Source organism: Scomber scombrus, chromosome 4, assembly GCF_963691925.1.
Source record: "Scomber scombrus chromosome 4, fScoSco1.1, whole genome shotgun sequence".
Lineage (NCBI taxonomy): Eukaryota > Metazoa > Chordata > Actinopteri > Scombriformes > Scombridae > Scomber > Scomber scombrus.
The window spans coordinates 26,103,295-26,124,748 of record NC_084973.1 but is presented as its reverse complement, the minus strand read 5'-3'; the positions used below and the strand labels follow the sequence as shown (position 1 = coordinate 26,124,748).

Below are 21,454 nucleotides of genomic sequence, written 5' to 3'. Positions count from 1 at the left end.
TTTGCACTGATTCATATTAATGAACTAAATAAATTAAAGTCATTATGATAAAATGTTTGTTTTGTTTTTTTAGAGAAACAGAAAACATTTAATAAATGAGGTAGAAATATGACATGTTTTATTGCTGTGCTGTTGCACAGCGACACTGATTCAAATCCAGTAAGTCAAACATCAATTTAAAGAAAATCATGATATTTTACAGTAACAGTTTGCAAAGCTGAGATCCTGTAAAACATCTGGGCAGCTGAATCCAACACTGTAAATTAAAAATATGTACGCAAAAGCTGCAGATAATATACAAATATTACAATTAAATTCAATATTACATCTAAAAACAGTGATTGGAAATGAGAATAAAATGATTGAATACAGTTTGGAGGAAAGTTTCTATTGTCCATTCAACCATATCCAACTATGTCCAGTTGCAACATGGGAAACTCCACCTCAGTGGGATGGATGAGAACCAGCCAGCCGGTCATATGGCACCGTCAGGCCGATGTTGTAGTTGTAGCCGTAAGATTCAGTGTAATCGGACCGGCAGATGGGCAGAATGTGATCCTGGGAGGAGGCGTCCTCAGAGAAGTCGTAATGGCAGATGACTCCCCGGTGTCTGAAGCGTAAAAACATTCATGTGAACATTTAACTTATTTCACTTTTTAGTAAAAATATTCACACTGGATGCACAGATGGATCATTCTGCAGTTTAAATACTTACCTGCATAATCCACCTTTATCTTACAAAGGTGGCGGCATTATCTAACAACCTCCTGAATTCATTATTTTGAAGTTGTATTCACACTTAAAAAGAAGCCTGTAACCATTAAGGGTGCACATGCAACAAGTTCTATGGGAGATGTCCAGATTTTGAGGAACAAAACTCATGATATAAGTAGCATGAGATGTCGTAACAACTACCCAATGTGTAATAATGAGGTAGCAAGGATATATCCACTTTTGGCAATGTTACAGATTAAATTAGCTTTTATGAAATCATCATATTTCTGACTCAAAGGCTCTCTAAAATAGAGATAGGTGTAGAGGAGTGATCAGGGTTTAAAAAAAGAAAAAGAGGAAGGAGTGTGAGAGAGAGATAAGTGACCTGCGGTGAGCTGTGAGGTCATCGTCTGTGATGCAGGCGCCCCGCGGTGACTTGTCATCTGGGATGTTGGCTGTTACCAGGTTGCTAATGTTGAAACGTACATGCCTTACAGGATGCCTGCAAACCAAGACAGAAAACAATGTCTTACATATAAGAACATACACATTAACATAAGTCACATTGTTAATTGCATATTTTTTCTTGTGCATGTTAGTCTTTCTCTACAAATAGTTCTTAAAGCAAATGCAAAGTTAACAAAAACAACATGTTATTACAAATTAGGGAAAACTTGTGATGAAATAAACACATAATTCTCCTGGGATTATTGTCTTACTTGTGGAACTTTCAATAATTTAGAGTAAAAATATAAAATATTCAAAATCACTAGTTTGGAATCTAGTGAAGTGGGTTTGGGAAAACAAGTTTCTTCTCCAAGTCACATGCTTTGTAATGTGTTACTAACAAACAGAGGGAGCTCAGCGACAAAAAACAGGAAAAAAAAGTGACATCTTTGAAATATGATAACAACAGATGTGTAACGTATGTGTTGCTGACAGTTTCTATATCCTCCCACCTGTTGTGCATCTCCCACAGTTTAGCTCCCATCCGCATCTCCCACACGCACACCAATCCTTCCTCTCCGCCGCTCACAATCTTCCAATCGTCCGCCTGAACCGAGGTGACACCCAGGTGGTGGGCGTACAGAGACGCCACAGAGGAGCCGGTCCGTAGGTCAAACACCCTCACCCTGAAACACAGCAGAGAAGAACTAATTACACTATTACACTAAGAAATGAATTGCGAAAGTCTGAATTATTACTTCATATTAATGAGGCAGCTCAACAAAGGAACATTCGTATTACACATTTATATTTATATATCCGTTTTGTGAGTTCATCAAACACTCCGGAGTGACTTAGAATAATAAGTGAAGTGAGTACAATAGCATCACTCTTCCAGCGGATCATGGGTATGTTGGATTTTACTTCCTGCTAACAGGGGCGTAGGACTCATACCAAGACCGCACAAGAGAGAGGACATGAAAGAGTGCATTCATTTACAGACAACAAGGTCATTATTCTCAAGTTGAAGGAAGAACTGAAAAACAAACTTCTACATCCAGCCAAGAGACCAAGGACAAATAAAAACCAAGCAGATGTTGCCATTGTGTGCTTTAGTTCCCGCTTTATTTGTCCTTTGCTCAACCCAACATTACTAATTCTCCTGCTATCAAACACTAGGCAAAGTTTATTATTAAAGTAATACATAAACAAATACTAACCAACAACCAACTTAATGCGGAACCTTTGGTCGCTTAGATAATTTGATGACTGGCCAATTATTTTATTACACCAGGAGATAAGAAGAAAAAGGGAAAGAAAGTACAATAGATAGAAAGTACAATAGAATAGTAAATCATTGAGTGTTAAACATAAAACAAGTTATTTTAAACACCAAAGAATGTGACTGTGGATGAAAATAAATTATTATTATTCACAAAATAACAACAGGTAAACACACTGCGATAAAGAAAATAAACTTAAAAATGTATTAAATGTAGGACTATATGTATGATGGTAATAAAGCATCTGAGGTGTCTAATGACACTATTAAACACAGCTATTTAACTTGTCAGCTATAACTGACTGAGCCATAGATATACATACAGAACATGCTATCTATATATTTTCAAATAGTTAAGATAATGACATTATAAACATGGTAAATATGTAATAAAAAGTGTACTACAGAACTTGACATTGACTCCACAAAATAACTTACATGAAAATAAACAAACTGTATTCATATAAATCACAAAGTGGCACAACCTGACTTTTGACTGACTTTTTTTTTATACAATCAGTCAAGTAAAGACTTGATTTAATGTTCTGTTTTTAATTTTTCTCACTTACTTTTAACCACTTTTGTTTTGAATGTGTGTTAAGTGAATTAGACACCCCACTCTGATTGCTTTGATATGAGTGCTAATGCTCTCATCCATTGTTATTATTATTATTAATATTATACCAGTATTTTTTTGCAAATAAGAGGCAATATGAGCAGGATTTTTACTTGGTGGGTTTCATGAGCAACACAAGCCCAAGGGACCCTCAGCTCCATCTGTTGTCATTGTGGCTTTATTGCAGCTAAAAGCATCCAGCACATGACTCCATCCAGATTCAACCTTCTTCCAAGACTTCATTACCATAATCAAATTTACTTTGGGGACTCAGACAGATTTCATTTCCACTTCCAAATGTTTTTTTTTTTTTTTATGTTTTTTTTTTAGGAATCAGAGTTAAATGTGTAAATTGGCAAGGTGGACATGTTATCTGGAGTTAGTTTTGCCTGTTTAGTGGCATTACGTGATGGGAGCACACATTTTAACAATGAGTGTGAACATTGCTGGCAGACCATTGGGAACCATAAATCTAATATTGGAGGTGGCTCTGACTTCAGTGAGCTGTCATTGGCCAGACTCCTCTTCATTAATCAGGAGGAGCTCTGCCTAATAAGAGAAAAGTAGGAGAGGCTCCGATAACTCCTGAAGAGTTTAGTTTTTGAGCGTTAGACAAGACATTACTCATTTTAGAAAGAGGATGATTGGTGCAAACTAGTGATTTGGTGATCACATGTTGTCTTCAGTTTGACTTGAGTTTGATCTTTCAGACTAATGGACACATTCAAGGTTGAGAATAACACATTTTGGCTATTTCAGCACACTATGACAAGCCTTTGTTCTAGGTTTCCTGCTCTTCAGACACCGTAGTTCCAAATTCAGACGACCTGCATGTTTCTCTATTCTGAATTAAGTCTAGATCAAATCATGAAGCCAGGAAAAAAAATCCAACAACAGGTGAAAAAACAGGCCTGTGTCAAAAGGCTGATGACGGCAAGGTGGCATGATGATGGTACTAAGTGAATGTCTGTACCAAAATGCACTGCAGTCAATCGAAAAGTTGTCAAGACATTTCACCTAAAATCACAAATATCAATCTTAGAAGTCAGATTAACACCAAAGTCAGAAAGATTCATCATCAATGAACCGTGAACATCTGTAACAAATTTAGGATCATCCATATTGAGATGTGTGTCTGTAGAAACTGTGAAAAGTTACAGAATCACTAAAATTATAAGAATTCATCCACTGGACACCACGGATGTCTGTACTGAATTAACTGGCAATCCATCAAGTTGTCAAAATATAAAAAAAAAAAAAAAAAAACTGTCATGATGGCACAAGAGGAAAATGCCTGGATAAAATTCAATAGCAATCCATCGAATAGCGGCAGACAGACAACCAACCAGCTGACTGACCATCATTGCCATCCCTAGAGCCACACCGCTGGCATGGCTACAAATCACGTTCAAGATGCTTTTAATTTTTTTAAATAGGCAAGTAAAAGTCAATTCCAATATGTCAGCAAAGTGGCCTTGAGGCTAAACCCAAAAAGTGCAGCCCTGCATAATGCAAAGTGATCAATAGCCACAGGTACGGCTCTAACTCTTCCTTCTCTCACTCTTAATCTATCCAGTTTTGCTCTTTGCCCACGTCTTTCCCGTTTGCACAGATGTGGCATTCTTCCAGACAGCCCTTACCAAGACCCCTCATTTGCTCCCTGGATCTCACAAAAAACAGAAGGACAAAACTCATTTGGAGGAAAAGAAGGGATGCATTAGGCTTTGGCCTTAAGCCACCCTGTTAGAGAGCCAAGATTGCGGACTGTCCCTCAGTCTCCCCCATTTCCATTTGTTCTCAACTGTGTGCTGCATCAGCTGGGGCCTAAATGGAAGAGCCAAGCTGGTGTGTGTGTGTGTGTGTGTATGTGTGTGTGTGTGTGTGTGTGTGTGTGTGTGTGTGTGTGTGTGTGTGTGTGTGTGTGTGTGTGTGTGTGTCTGTCTGTATCTCTGAACAAAATTGCACATCCTCCAGAAAGCAAAGACCAAAAGTAATGCAGAAAGGAATTGGATAAAGACCTACCAATGCTCTGGCAAGAAAACAAGCATTTGAATGCTTTATTCAAAAAGCTCCTGTTGAATTATTTCTTTCAGAAACAAAACAATGTTGAACATTTTCTTCTGGCACTTGACAAAAACTGAGCATTTTTCCTCTTTGTACGGTTGCTTTGAATCATAACTAGTAAGAAGAGAAAACAGAACATAAACAATATGATGTGGTCTGTCATTCCATTTAAGCCAACTACTTAACAGCCAGATGGATTTGGTGCTGAATAGAAACAGCGGGGGCAGCTTTGGACGAGGACGCGCCAGAGATTTTTCTTTTCCTGCCAACTCATGCACCGCAGCACCCGCTAACAAGTGGAGAATAGATGAGAATGGCTCTTTTATGTGTCTTTTCCGTATCTGGAGAGCCAGGTTACCGATGTGGGAAGTGTGTGTGTGCACGCATGTGTGAGTACATGTATGGATGGATGGATGGATGGATGGATGGATGGATGGGATAAAGATGGGCAGGTTTTCTTCTTTTGTACTGTCACAGGTGATGGAGGAGACAGACAGACAGAATGTCTCTTTCAGACAAAGAACAAAACTATTTCAGTCTTGTCTTTGCATCAAACTTAAGTGTGACTAAGGCACAAACTGATGGAGCTTTGTCTTTTCACACACTTTCTTAACACCTGTTTCCCACTGCAATTAGCCTCAGTGTTACTTTCTTCATCAGGTGTCATCGAAAGAAATCCATTTAACAGACTGTCCTTTCAATTATTTGCTCAACTTCAAGCGACGGACCCAAAGGCACAAGTTTGTGGTGTTAAAATAAATCAAGAGTGTGGGTGATTCTTTGTGTATTTTCCATCTGTGTGTCCTACCTCCGATCTTTGTTTCCACACACCAGCAGGTGAACGGGACTGTCTCTCAGATTGATGCAAGTGAAATCTCCAGGTGAGTTGCCGACACAAACTGTCTGTTTACCCGTCTCGACGCTGTAGACGTGGATCTGAAACACATATGCATCAATAGTATCAAATATTTAACACACTCACACACTGCACTTTAATTCATTAGCTTGGTGTTGTAGGATGCACAGTGCACTCAGAAAGTATTAGGACAGTTCCAGGAAATTGAACTTTAGGTTACAGGAATTCAAATAAATATTATATATCATAAATTGTATAATAGAGAAATGATGCCAGTTAATTAAAATCGCAGCAGCACTAAGTGTTAAAGCTGGAGGGGGAAAAAAAAAATCAACCTAAGGGCATTCTTCAATTACAAACTGAGACACACATCACTGCCTCGGGCTCGGTGGCTGCAGCAAACTTTCTTCATACAAGTTAGAATGATGTCATCTGGAGCTGGCCTAATTGGTCAATTAGCGGCTGGTCTTTTCTCATCCAAATGAGAACAAACAGGATAACCACCACACATGATTTTCTTTGAATAATTAAAACGATGAAGAAATCAAATCAAGGAGGGAGGGAGAGAGAGAGAGAGAGAGAGTGGGAGAGCAAGAGAAAGATAAAAAGACAGAGAGAGAGAGTGCCACAAAGATGAAGTTTGAAGGAAGAGGGGAAAAAAAGAGGAATGATGTAAGCCTTGAGGGGCTGCCAGCAGTTTTTTGTGTGTCCCATATTTGGGCCAAGCAGAGCTTTAATTGCGCACCACCCCGGGGCAAAGCCCAAATCACACCGGACTTTGAAATGACAGCTTGATAGGATTTGGACAGTGGAGGAGAGGGGGGACGAGTTGAGAAAGAGGGGGGGGGGCAGAAATTAGGTTCAGCCTGCTGTTCTCGATGAATCATTACAGTTTCAGGAAGATTTTTTTTAATTTTCATATTAAATATCTGCCCACCTCGCCCACTATAATGAAGAAATTTCACTGAGTGAGGCAAATGAGCCACTTTGTGATGATATTGGGGGCTGTTTTAGAGAGTGCTGCAGTATGTTTTGAGCAAGAATAATCATGAGCATGATTGTAGAGGAGCTGTTAAGTTAATGCACTTGCTGGAGCCCCACTGAGACTCACAGACAAAGGAAATTCTAATGGTGGCTTGTACTGTGATGTGAATGTAATTTATAGCTTTTAAAAAGATTAAAAAATTGGCAATTATTGCTGCACTTTGGAGAAAACATTTTACGTTGCCATTGCTTTAGTGGTGAAACACATTTGGCCAAATCTAGTTTGGTTTATGATTAATCTAAAATGTCATATCATAGACCGGGAATGGGAAACCATGCACCATGCAGAGCCAACTGTCTGCAGGCTTTCGCTCCAAGCAAACACTCCACCAGCTGATTTCACTAATGAAAGCAGAAGGGAAAATCACCTGCTTGGGATAGGTTTGAATCAAATCTTGCAAACTGTTGACCCCTTCATTGCACACAGTTCCCCCAACCCTTACAAATATGGATTCATAACTTCATTTGGTTTAGATACCATGTGAACAAAAAGAGATTAGCAGAACACACAGTCATGGCAGCTTTGTGGTTTGATGTCATTTGATCTTTCTGACTAAATCAGCAGGGCAGAGCAGAATCTCAAACCTGCTTACAATAACTCCACTAAGTTGGTTACAGATGCTTCCCACACTTAAGAAAACACTTTCTAACATCTGTACATCCTAGTTTCATTTTCAAGTATTATCCCTTTGTATTTGTAGAGCTGTACAGAGGATTGTGTGAAACTGAGTTTTATGTTTCCATGGACACACAAGAAGAAAAGAAGCAAAAGAACAAAAAGCAAAACTAGTCACAAAGACCAGTTTAGTTGCGCTTCTTTGCTCATTAGTGATTTGTGGTTAGAAGCTGTTGACCAAACTAATACAAAAAACACAGGATAAGTAATAAGGTAGCCATTCACTGATACAACTATAAGACTGAAACCATGTATCTGTATTTTAACGTCCTAAACAGCACTACCCAGGTGTTTAAGACACTATAAAAAGTGTATGAGTGTTGTATTCTGAATAGGAGGCAGTCTTGTGATGTGTGTATAGGTATATGTGGTATGTAGTTAGAGATTCAGCCAAATTGGGTTGAGTGAAGGTAGCTTGCTTTATATTTGTCCATATCAATTCACTGGATAGTATATTCCCCTTGTGGTCTATGTTGCCTAGCAGGGAAATAATGTGGTTTTCGGGATGTTTTTGTCATCACTCCTCAATCTCTGCTGTGCTTTGTATACTTGAAAGGAGTGACCAGCTCAGAACCTACTGCTGCCACCAATATCAACTTTTCATATTCACATAATGTTCTGTGCCATGCGACTTAAAAAGTGTTTTAAATGACTGAGACAATACTTCCATTCATTCATACACATAGTCAACGCATCCTTAGCAAGAGGGCCGTGCATATACGTTTTGTTTCGTTATGCAGCCGCTGAACTGTGTTACCTGAAAACTCAGCTTTAACTGCAGCAATCACTCACTGCTATAACCGCTGCTGCTGTTTATATAGCAGTCTTTTAGCATTTAATAACCCCACGTCCACCCCCTCATCCACCTGTAGCTTTGATTCTCTCTTCACATCGGAGTGATTTTAACATCGTCACTCTTCGGTCTCTGCTGCTGTGTTGACCTTAGTACTTACACTGTATTTACATAATGTTCTCTCCAATATGAGCCGGATGACTGAAATTACCTGCTGTGCTGCTGAGACTTGTTCAGAGAAGTGTTACCTGGATAATATTTTCTGACTAAAACCCCCAAAAGGGTTGTTTTACAATATGTTACTGAACCTGATCCACAGCAATACTTCCAACAGTCCTTCATATATCATACATACATACTGTGCATCAAGACACTAATTCAGCTTTGCATGCATCCATCCAGCCCTCTGAACCTAAGGCAATGAGAGACTGACAGGTTTTTTGACAGCACTTGTGCTCTGTGGTGGATCCACTGCAGTGGCTGTAGCTTGCCAGTGGAGATGCCAGCTTATGTTCAATGCCCAGCCACGAGCTGGGAGGATGCCTGGGTGCCCCTGGTCCACTGGCAAGAAGGAGGCGAGTCGTAATGAGGATCTGGAGACTGGCTCCGGCCACACACACATATACACACCCAACAAAAACGGGGAAGGCTCAAAGACAAATCAACGAGCTAAATGATAACGAATGCCAAATTATGAAGTACAATCCTCTGTATCATCAACACAAAGCAGCTTTTGTACTTTTAAGTTATCAGACTTCAAACTTCTACATAAAACAGATAAAAAATAAGACAATGTGGTTGAGTTCATCTGAGTTGAAATTCTGCAAATGAAAATGTTTCACTCCTCTGTGGTGAGAAGTTTGCATAGACTTCCTTGGATGTCACCTCTGTGCATTTTGACAGATTTTAATGAAGCATATGTTTTCTTAAAACATGTTTTGGCATTACTAACAGCTGCAGCCAATTCAGGCTTTGACTTCTTCACAGTATGAAATTGCTGTTAGAAGTGTGACAAGAGCGACAGACAGGGTAATTAAATTTCTAAAATATTTTAATTAGCAAAGGAGGTATGCTAATCATGAATTGGCATAATTTAGAGGAGAATTTTGGACTAAGCTCACTATGGAAACAAGAAAGTTAGAGAGACTTTTGGTGCTTCTGTGGTGCAATTAAAATTAATCCGATCTAAAATTAAAGGGAAAGGCACGGCTGCTTATTATCCTCAACTTTAGGCTGTTGAATGATGGAGACAAACAATATTATTTCAGCTTTACTTGTGTAGACTTATTTGTATTAATTATATATTTTTTTATCTGGACTACTTATTTCTTTCTTAATATGTTTGAACAGATGGTTAACAAGAAATAGTCACCAGCAGCTGCAGTATCTTGCCTTTGTGTTATGATGCAGTGAGGTTGACATCCCTCACTGCTACTCTCTCCTTGGTCCACTATGTGGTGCTTTAGTGCTGTCACTGAGTTGGTGAGAGCTGAGCTGAAGTGTATCATCTGTGCTTTTTTAATAGGGGTGATGTCAGTGGAGCAGCTTTGCCAAAGACCTTTCAATGACAGATTGCTGCACAGACACACAGCCTGCTCAGGTGTTACTTGCTGCTTTGACGCTACCACTTGTCCAATCTCTGAGGTAAACCACATCTGTTTTTTAATGTTAAAAAAAAGATACAATACAACACTTTTTATGCAGCTTTCTGTGGCATTTGTTTTATCTGTGCACATTGGTAAAAGCAAAGCTGATGATGGCTGCTGCATAGGTGCTTGCTGATCCCAACAGAATACTTTGTTTTGTGGTTATTTGTACTTTCTAAGTAAAGTCTTAAGAGTCAATTAGGTTCACAGGGGCCTTAGAAACACATTATTATTAGAAGCAAACAGGTGCATCTTGGGGACCAACAGTTGATCAACGTACACACAGACACTAGTAATTAGGGGCAGAGCCCACAGAGGGCTTGTTGCTATTTAGGCTAGTTATTTCTACTATAAACAAATCCCCCAAAGGTGCATTATATTTATTTCTGATGGGACTCAAGGGTCTAAAGGAACAGACGGTTAGAGTGATCACACTGGCAAAAAATAACTGCCAATTTATTTGATGACAGAGAACAGTTTGCAGTGCATCTAAACTTCAAATTAAACACACTAAAAACCGTGCTCCATATTGAAAAGGATGGAGGCATCTATTCTCCAAAAAGTTTAATTCCATTTGGAGGTCAGCAGGTAAAATGGGTATTTCAGCTGTAAATCAAAGACTCCATTCTCACTTCTCTCCCCTCAATCATTTGGATTCCTAAAAGAAAACATGCTTCCTTCTATTTGAGCAAAAACCACATTATTCACCTCCTATAATTTCCCATTTCTTCATTATGCACCTGTTGAGAGCAAATGTGACCTTGTTTACTCTCTTGGAAACCTTCCATTTCAATTTGTAATGCAAGTATTTTTCTTACAATACAAGCAGAACAGAGTTCCTGGGCTTTACCATCCAGTTTGTCAACATTCAAGGTGGTTTTGTTTAGGTTTGTTTGTCTTGCTCAGATGCTTCAATCACACTGAGCACAAAAGAGGCCTTGATACAGCTCCATCAATTCCATTAACACGGAAACACTAGATAGTTATTCCATAAACATACAAGAGTGCTATTCACAAAAGACTAAATAGAACAGATAATCATCATCACAATATGTGAAATGATGGCAGTATTTGGTTCAATTAGCATTCAAATAACATTGCTAGTTTCTTATCTCTGGTAAAAATATGGAGCAGACTTTCTGCTTAGATTATTGAATAAATTATCAAATAAGAGAGTAAGACTAACATTGCAAAGGTATCATCATCATTATTATTATTATTATTATTATTATTACACTGTGTGTCATAACAATTTACCTCTACTCTTTACTCATTTTTTAAATGTTTTAATTTACCGTATTTTTGGGGGCACTTACTGTCGTTATCATAGGGACAGCGGAGAAATTGCAAATATTGAAGGTAGAGAGTGATGAGGGGGTGACATGCAGTAAAGGTCCGAAGCTGGATCTGGTTATATGGCATGCATCTTAACCAGAAAAGCCTTCTTTACTAATTTATAATCTTACTTCACTTTCAACTAGTCCCAGTAGGAAGTAGTCCTGCCTTATAAGAAATGAATGTGTTTCAGGATGTTGATCTGATTCCCATATTGGTATTGTCAGTGAACAGGGTAATATTCAAGCCACCATCCTGCCATGACTGTGCCCTCCCGAAAAATACAATTGTTGGGTAAAATGTCATTTTGCAAGCTTTATTTGTTCACTATAAAATGGTGGATGCAGATATTTTATTTTTTTGATTTCCAGAGCTTTTTAAACCTTCAGGTACACACAGAGCAACATAAGCTCAGGGTTCAGATGAATTTGTACTAATAAAAGGAATTGTACAAATTCACAAGACAACAGCACAACTCTCTACTTACAGGAATTATAAGAAAGGGATTAAAATGGTGTGATGGACCAGAAAAGTTTGGAAACTTTGAGAAATGCCATTCGTATAAATATCAAGGTGTTACTCTTCTGCAGGAGATGGGCCAAGAGAAGCCAATTAACATGTTCTCATGTAAGAGGACATGTCTATCAATGTCACTGCAATTTTCTGAACACTGATAGAGATTGATAAAATACTCATAAGACGCTCATTTAAAAAAAATAAACATTCATATTTCATAGAAATGATAAGAAACCAAACCCACCTTGTTGCCTCCATCATGCATGGCCCAGCCAGTGCGCTTCACCCCAAATGCAACATTGGAGTCGGAAACATCCAGACAGGTAACGGGATGACCGTAGACTGAATGAAGTGACTTTGGCTCCTCCTCCAAAGGGTCCAACAGGTACACAGCCTCTCCTGCTGCCAGGGCCGCCAGCGGGCCCTGCTGATTCCTGCCTGGCACCAAAACCAAGGTCTCTACCTGTCATACAGAAAATATGTATGTATGTTTCACTTCACTCAAATAGTAATAACATGTCATAATTCATATAGCGTATAGTCAGAACCAGTGTGTGGTCTGCATTTTTTCTTTTAAAAAAAGCTTAACTTGATTAATAATAAAACATTCATCATTAATTCACTGTTGATTTTGTAATTGATTAACTGACTGATTATTACAATCCCAGTACTCTTTCTAGACAGCAGCATTGGCTGTATGTAAATATGGACGGTGTGTCTCCACTTCGTACCACTAAGTGAAGCCAAAATCTCTCTTTTCCAGGAGCTGCCACCTGGCATGTGTGACATCATTTGGAGCCAGAGTCTGCACAGTAGAGTCGGGCAGCTGGTGAGACGGCTGAGGGGGCGTGTCCCGCCGGCTTGACAGCGATTTGAGAGCGGCTGTCAAAGTTGTCAATCATGACGTCACACCCCCTATTTATATAATTAAATTACTAATTAAAAACAATTCTAATAAAAAAGTGAGCACTTGGACCTATACTGCAGCCAGCCACCAGGGGGTGATCAAGATTTTTTGACTTCACTTTGGGAGAGATGTCATGACATCCATGTTTACAGTCAATGTTACAAAAGGAATTAAACTATCTGACTTACGGTCTTGGGTAGCTGAACCCGGCAGAGTGTCCTCCAGTAGCCACGATCATCGGCACGGTCTAGCCTGACATCTGACCCAGCAGCAGAGCCCAGGACGGGACTGTCGGGGCTCAGGGCCAGGGCCTGGATCTTCCCTGGAATCTGGTAGTGGTAGATGGGCTCTCCACCTGTCTCTGTGCTCCACAGGTCCACACAGCCTATACACATGACAGTGAAAGACATTACCTGAATCCTCTATAACTGCACTGAATTCATCTCTACACAGAGAATAAAGAAAAACACAGAACACATAGCAGAGGATGTAGCTATGTAACTAAAGAAGCTACAAGTGCAACTAACCAGCGAGGTAGACTTTACTTAGCTTATTTTGAAGACTAGATATTACCAGCATTTATGTTTTGATTATTTAACAAGACTACAGCCATGCTAGCAGTTCTGTGAGGCTGTATATGGGCACAGTGGTAAACACTAACCTTAACATGCTAACAAAGTACAGCTGCAAATGTCATTAGTCTTGCAAGTATTTGGTCATAAATTAAATTTGGACCAGATGATTCCACTAGTTTAAAATCCAATATTAATGATGCACTAGAGGAAAAGTCTGAAGATCAACAAAGTCAATAGAAATCATTCTCTGAGAACCAAGGATGTCAAGACAATCCATCAAATAGTAGTTGAGATATTTCAATCTGGACCGACCTGGCTAAGACAGAGGGAGCTATAATGAATATGTTTATGACTCTGATGCCTTGTTGCACACACTTACCATCTTCATAAGCAGCCGCAGCCACTGTGCTGTTGACCTGGACATGAGTAACATGAGGTCTGGGGTTCGTGTTAACTGACAGACTGTTGGACTTCAGGAAGGAGGCTGTCGAGTCCCAGTGCAGCGTATCCCACAGCCTCACATCACCAGACGTGTACCTGAGATACATATAAGCACAGGTCACATTTATATACATAATTCAAATATTTAAAGAAGAAGAAATATTTAAAAAATAATAATTAAAAAGCGAAGAAAAAGGAGAAGTTTGTCTGCTCGAGAATAACTGAAGTCAGCCTCTCACCGCTGAATCATTTCCTTTCTCACGCTTTTATCCTTTGCTCACTCATGATCTTTTGAGGGTTGCAGGGGTGTTGTTTGGGAGGAACAATTTTGAACATTTCACTCTTTACTACTGGTCGTTTGTAGGGACAGTGAGTAACAGCAGGAAGTGAAGATTATCCTCCCAATTCACCCACTTTAAAATTTCTATTTTTGGGAACTCTTATGCAATTATAAAACTGAGTGTATGACTTAATTCACTCCTTCATAAAGATATTTTCAGATAAAATAACATAGAATATATTATATAGATGAAAGGATGGTAACTTGAATGCAATAAGCAGGGACTTCTTGAATGTTGCTACATTTAGTAACCGGGGGGAACGATAAACGTATTTATTTTTCAGCTATTTTTATAATCAAATAATCATTCCAGTCATATTTTAAACTGAAATACAAAAACTTTGCTGGTTTCAGCTTCTAAAAGGTGATGATTTCATACATGATAATCCACTGAATAACTTTGTGTTTTGGACTGTTGATTGGACAAAACAAGATATTTGAAGACATGACCTTTCTTTCTGGGAAATTCTAATCATATATATAACAGGTATTTTTACAGCTTTCTGCCACTTTATGGACCAAGTGATCAACAAAATCAACAAAACAATCTGTAGATTAATTGATGATGAAAATAATCAATAGTTGATCAACAGAAAATTAATTGGCAACTATTTTGATAATTGCTCAATGGTTAATAATATAATAGATGAATACTCTAGCTTTTTTACACTGTTAGTAAAAACGAGACATTTGAAGATGTAATCTTGGGCCCTGGAGGGCTGTGATATATTTCTGACATTTTACAGACAAAACAATAAATCCATCAATCGTGAACGTAATCAGCAGATAATCCATTATGAATAATCACTAGTTAAAGCCTTATTCTTGTTGCACAGACTCATTTTCTTTCTTTTTAAAATGCAACTCAAGCTTTTCTTCCATTAGTCTCTGCCTTTTCCTCCACTTGATATTACAAAAAGCTTTTGCTGTTTTCATTTGTATGAATTTGTATAAATGAGCATAACTTTTTACCTTAATTGCCACAGAGCTGCCCCCTTTTTCTCTGCCTTCAGGCAAACCAACAAATTGTTTTACAAAATCCTACCAATTACTCATAATATGCAGTGTAGAGGTCAGAGAGGTTGCTAATCTCTTCGGTGATATTTAAGTTTGCATAAATTACAATACAAATGTCTCATGAAGTGTGTGATTGATCTTACAATACGAATAAATTGTATCCTGCATCATTCAGCAGGCTAAACTGTGACCTCATCCTGTTCTCGTACCTCACCTCATCACCTTATTATTTCCCCTTTAGTGAGAAAGCACTGTCTTTATCTCCCAACCACAAGTAACAACAAAGTCACCCCTTCACACTCAAAGGCCTTCTGTTCTGTTCTCGACCCCCGTCCGCCCTCCCCTTTCCCTTTGCTCTTCGCCCGAGTCAATGAGCTCTCACTGCGGGACACAACAAAACTGCGAGCGTTATCACCTCCACAGATACCATCATGTCTGAGCAAGTATCCGCCTCGCAGTGAGTGTGTGTGACACAGTGACAGAGAGTGTGACAGAGGGTGTACATGTGCTTGTGTGTGTGTGTGTGTGTGTGTGTGTGTGTGTGTGTAAGGTTGCCATAGCAGGCTTTGGCAGGAAGTAAACAATAGAATACACACTTTTACTTAATTGGTACATCACCTCAGTGCCAAATATCGACAGGATGATGATGCTGAATCTCATCCAAGTAATTTGCTATAAAACTTTTGTGTACCAAAAACTTTGTGCGCTGATTACTGCAGTCTTCATGCAAGGTCTCACCAGACTTGGCCTGTAAGACACAGTGCGACTGCAAGACTTGTTGGGTTAATGAGACAATGTCTCCTGTTGCCTCTCAAGTGCCAAATCTCATTCCAGTTGTTTTCTAATAAGATTTTGTGGATGCAATTGAATCATTCCTGATTTATTTTAACTGCTATTGATTCTTATCTAGTTAAACAAATTCAAATACTTTCACTTAGCTGAATTACCCCTAACATACCAATAATGGGAAAAGTATTGATGTTGTAAATTTGTTAATAGCCATGATATGAAAAAGAAGGATTTTAGAGTAAATACTAAAGTATGAGTGAGTTAAATGCTCACATTCTGCAGAGTGTTTCATTTCATCTCTAGACTGCTTTGGCACTGCGTGTCCTACATCTGCTCATGTGGACAGATACAAACACACTGTTGTCTCTGGTGAGATGTGGTGGGACTGATGGGAATCTAATCACAGTATTCCCCTGGAGACCCTGCACGTATCCTCGTGGGTATTCTATCAGACTCCTGCGGGCCCTCACAATCTATCACTGTCTCAGTCCTGTTGTTTCAGCGCACATTTGGCAGAGTTAAGCTGTAACTCATATATACCCCTCCATCACCAACTACTGCCATTAGAAAGGGTGTGGCAATATGTTGTGGGAGAGTGGATCACCATTCACAAATGAGACCATATACAGTGTGGAGCTAATGAAACCGGATTTGTTATGACTCCTATAAGGTGATTAAACTAAAAAGTGCAATTAAATGTCATCTACTACTTGCTGATGCTGCCTGAAAATGATGACAAACGTGTAACTACAAAACTGGCCTTGTCCTACTCCCGATATCTGAAAAATGATTAAATTGGGGTTTGTAAGTTGTGTGGAGAATGTTACTCCGACTGAGTTCATAAATGTTGCTGCTTACCTGACAATCTTTATTGCTCGGTTTACTTTTTTAAGAAATAAAGATCTGCTTGTCAAACGTATATTTGCAATTTAATCGATTATTTGGAACTACAGTTTTTGGATGTTTCATTAAACCCAACAAAAAAGTGTTTTTGAAGTAGAAATTAGGCTAACCAGAATGTTTGCATACTTCATACCTTGGAAGGAGCCCTTGTTTTTCTCTCTGTCTCATTTAGCTAAAAAAAAAATTTTTTAAAGCAATGTGATGTGATCCATGATGGAAGGCAGTCATGTGACATGGAGCTATCAGAGGAGAATATTAGTCTACAGGTGAAGTTACACTGCTCTCTGTGTAAATGGACAGAGAGCAGCAGAGAGACACAGAGGCTGTTGCTGTGACAAAATATACCAATAAAAATCATAAAATCTAAAAAAAATAATAATAAAAAAACATTTTGTAAAAATTGGCCACCATAACAATTAAAATATGGTAAACAGATATACATTTTGCATAAAGTTTGTTTTACTTATGTTAAAATTCTATATTAAAACATTTTTTTTATTAAACTCAAAATTCATTCAGATTAGGGCATTATAATTGTAAGTCAACAAGTGTTTCTACCCAGTGAAGAAAGGCAGAGTTGATCTATTCATGACTGTAACGAGAGGGTCTGGGTCACTCATAAATTTGGTTTTTACTAAGAGAAAATTCTGAGTATGAGGAAATTGATGACTGTCACAAATGTTCTAAAAAATTTTAAATCACTTGTACGTCCATTTCTGTTCATACAAATGCTTCTTGCATGAGGCCCAATGTTTTTCTCTCAGTTTTCTGTTGATAGATTTAAGTGCGTTTTTCTTTGTGAACAACCTTCCATATTTAAATGTTTGGTTAACAAGGTATAGGACCTTATATATAAATGTGACGTATTCTTCACTAGACATCCTATCATTAATCAGAAGTGTTATTTATATGCTGACATTTATATCAGGATGCATAAAGACAAAGAATGACAGAGAAAAACAAGGCAGATGAATTCAGAGGACAGGAGCGGTTCCAGTTTAATCCGGTAAACATCAGATGTCAGACGTGTACGTAAAAACTCACCCAGCCAAGACAAAGTTGTCACAGGAGCTGACGTCACACAGCACCTTTCCCAGCTCGAACTGCAGCTGACTGATGGATCCCACTCGATTCTAGATAGAAAATAAAAGCTGGCTGAAAACACTGTTTAATCCATACTTCAAATAGCCTACATTATCTTACAAATGGCAGGCAGAGCACTAATTCGACTCTCTGTAATCTGATTTAAAAATTTAAAGAGAGCATTTTTCTCTGTTAGAACTAAGAGTTAATTTCATTTCCGTTTATTTTATGTATTTTTTTTTTCACTGTACTGCACCAATTTTACCAAGAAAAACTGATATACAGGCGTCGTATTTTAGGGAGCTCAATGATTCTGATTCACCACATTCACATCACACATCACAGATCAAACCCACCTTCCAGTTGGAGCGCACAGTTTTGGCCGAGTTCCTGCAGTCTCTCAGCGTGCTCTTCCAGCAGGGGGAGTCAGCCACGCTGGCATCCTGATGGTAACCCTCCCCCACACACATCTTGAACCACAGCACGCTGTCCTCTGCAAGGGCTCTCCATGCCCTGCTCACCTGGGAGGAGATTGGACATTGTAACTGTGGATTGAGTCAGCATACATTACAAGCTTGCATCACTTAATTTATTTGTGCTTAACGAGCCCGGCTGGCTGCCAAATGGACTCTGTGCAACATGAGCAGTAGGTCCGCCACACAAAATGTAATTTACTAATCTATACCAATTTAAGGTCACATTTGGTATTAAAGCTGCTCTAAGCAGTCGTGCATGTCGGGAGAAGTGCGTAGTAACAGAAATTTAAGGACTTCACAACCAGGAACTCTAAAACAAAGTATTGGCAAGCTGCACACAGTTAATGTGATCACTTTAAAGAAAAGATACTAAAGGGATAAGAGAGCCAATTTACTGTTGTGCAAGTTTGCTGCCAATAAGACATTTTTATTTGTCATTTAATTTGAATAATTAATTTGAAGAATATTTCTATCAAAACGATCTAAAGTAGAGGTTCAAACATGTTTTAGTAGATGGAAAGAAAAGTATTTTGATGAACAGTTAATTATTGAAGTAATTTTTAAAGCAAAAATCACAATTATTGTCTGGTTCCAGCTTCTACAACGAGAGGATTTACTGCTTTTCTTATTTTATGTGATGGGAAATGTAATATATTTGTGTTTCAGACTGCTGACAGAGCAAAACAAGTGATCTGAAGATGTTGATAGTGACTTATTCTACAGACCAAACAATGAATCAAATAGTAGATGGACTGTACTTATATAAAGCTCTTCTAGTCTTTTTTTAAACACTCAAAGTGCTTTTTCACTACAGGTCACACACACATTCATATACTGATGGCAGGGGCTACCACGCAGGGAGCCAACCTGCTCATCAGAGGGAAACTAACATTCACTCACACATTCACAGACTGTTGGCGCAGCAGATGGGAGCAATTTGGGGTTAAGTATCTTGCCCAAGGACACATCGACATGTGGACTGGAGGTGACAGGAATCGAACCGCCAATCTTCTGATTAATGGACGACCGCTGTACCTCCTGAGCCACAGTCGCTCCAATCAAGAAAATATCTGACAGATTAATCAATAATCAAAAATGATCATTAGTTGCAGCCCCGCAGATTTCATTTTAATAACTTCGAGAGAGCTGAAGAGGTAAAATGATCCAAGTATTTTAGAAGAAACTTAGGACTTAGAACTTTTGAGTTGAGGCTTATTCTTTCTTTTTTAGTTTTATGTAATCTTGCCTAGAGCAGTCTTACCACATCTGCTTACCTGGGCACATCTGCCTAGCTCGGTACAGTTGAGATACTGGAATATCTTCAAAGCCAACTCATATGGCAACTCAATATCAAAGAAGGGAATGTCATTCACCTCATTCTGCAACAGAGATGATAAAAACAGACATTAAGCACTGAGCTGAGAGTGATGCTTGTACCATCCTCTTCATCATTAACAGTGTGACACTCATACCAGATCCTGAATGAGTTGCTCCAGCAGCTCCTCGTCTTTCTTGACCTTTCTCTGAGGCTGCTGCTGCTGCTGCTGGTGCTGCAGGGACGCCCTGCGGACATTTGTCACGTTATGATATTGCCTCTTCCTCCTGCTCCTCTCCTCTTCAATCCTTTCCAGCAAGGGACTAGTCCTCCCATCCAGCAAACTACGTGCAATGGACACATACTCAGGTTGATCCTCTGACTCTGCTGCAGCCTTCTCACCTCCTTCCACAACACGTCCCTTATCCTCAGTGCAACCATCTGATTTTAAAGGACTGCAGGCCTCACTTTGCTCTTTGCTGGGATTGTTAAAGTCTTCAAAATATCTATTTTTCGAGTCTCTGTTACCTGCTTGCTCAGGGACACTCCTGGAGGTGGAAGTAGCAGAAATAAGTTGCTGCTCCTCTTTTTTACTGGTTAATTCTTGTTTCCAACTCTCCCTGAATGCAGCAAGTTCATTGGCCATATTTTGTTAAACATAGCTGACAACATATAACCCGGCAGTGTTGTAGAGTTGTGCAGCTTGCGTGTTTGTTTTCTATTGCAGAGTAGTCGAGGGAAGCCTACCGACATGTGCTCCTCTATAAACAGTCCGAGGAGGAACACGGCGCTGCAGTAAGTTCCGTGTGTTTTTAATTCCGCAGTTTTATTATGGACGTAGTAGTTCTCAGTTTCTGTGGCCACAATTAGTGATTGTTGTGAGTATAATTAAAGACATTTAATGCTACTTGTCGGTGGGATTTTGTTATTGCTATAATAACACGAAATAGAGTTTAAAGAAAATAGACAAAAAGGACAAAATGTCCCAGAACAGGCTATAACAAAAGACTCCTCAGATCAAACCAGACAGGAGAGATTCAAGAGTTAACCATTGCATCTCTCTTTTGGGAAAAGATGATGTAAACCCCAAACCATGTGACACTGTGATGAATAATACAGTAGAGAGGGAGAGGGGGAGAGAGAGGGAGAGAGAGAGGGAGCAAACACAGTTAAGGTTTGATGAGAGAGGAGAAGGAGGGTCATATATCCTCAAGACTTGAAGAGAAAAGAGTCAGGAACACACAGCTGGTTGTTGAGTAAGAGAAGATGTGTTGGCTGCCAATAGAGCAGCCTTTGCTCCTGCCCGGAGACTCCAGCTGCAGCGCCCGCAGACCCTCGCCCTGCTCGGTGGCTCAGGTGCTCGCGTCCCGCCTGCGGAGGATCGGGGACCAGCTGGAGAGAAACTGGCCGGCGGGGGAGAGGGACGGCGGCTACAGCTGCGGAGACAGGGGGTCGGTGGTGGTGGTGACAGCGCGAGGTCACTTTGAGAGCTTCCTATGCACCGCGATCCACCTCACCGTGCTCGTGCTGTTTGTCGCGAAGAGACACTTGTAGGGCGCGAGGCGACAACAGCAGCAACAGGTGTGTAAATAGTGTGGTGTTATTGATTGATATTGAAG

General features: G+C 39.4%; 1 protein-coding gene across 1 annotated transcript; it reads right to left on the bottom strand.

Annotated features, from left to right (window-relative positions):
• Positions 1–109: 109 nt before the first annotated feature.
• Positions 110–20,578, bottom strand: fbxw8 (F-box and WD repeat domain containing 8). Its single transcript, XM_062417409.1, has 11 exons — positions 19,993–20,578; positions 19,795–19,899; positions 18,401–18,565; positions 18,006–18,094; positions 13,851–14,008; positions 13,085–13,281; positions 12,234–12,452; positions 5,932–6,059; positions 1,674–1,847; positions 1,100–1,216; positions 110–610 (listed from the first exon to the last, which is right to left on the bottom strand). The coding sequence occupies exons 1-11, from the start codon at positions 20,479–20,481 to the stop codon at positions 445–447; spliced, it is 2,007 nt and encodes a 668-aa protein (XP_062273393.1). The 5' UTR covers positions 20,482–20,578; the 3' UTR covers positions 110–444.
• Between the last annotated feature and the right edge of the window lie 876 nt (positions 20,579–21,454).

Excerpts from the sequence above, each read along its gene's own strand:
- fbxw8 (XM_062417409.1), bottom strand. The coding sequence starts at position 20,481 with ATGGCCAATGAACTTGCTGCATTCAGGGAGAGTTGGAAACAAGAATTA. Across the intron at positions 13,282-13,850 it reads TGCGGCTGCTTATGAAGATG|GCTGTGTGGACCTGTGGAGC; the intron begins GTAAGTGTGTGC and ends TCATGTGTATAG. Across the intron at positions 611-1,099 it reads GACCTCACAGCTCACCGCAG|ACACCGGGGAGTCATCTGCC; the intron begins GTCACTTATCTC and ends TTTACGCTTCAG.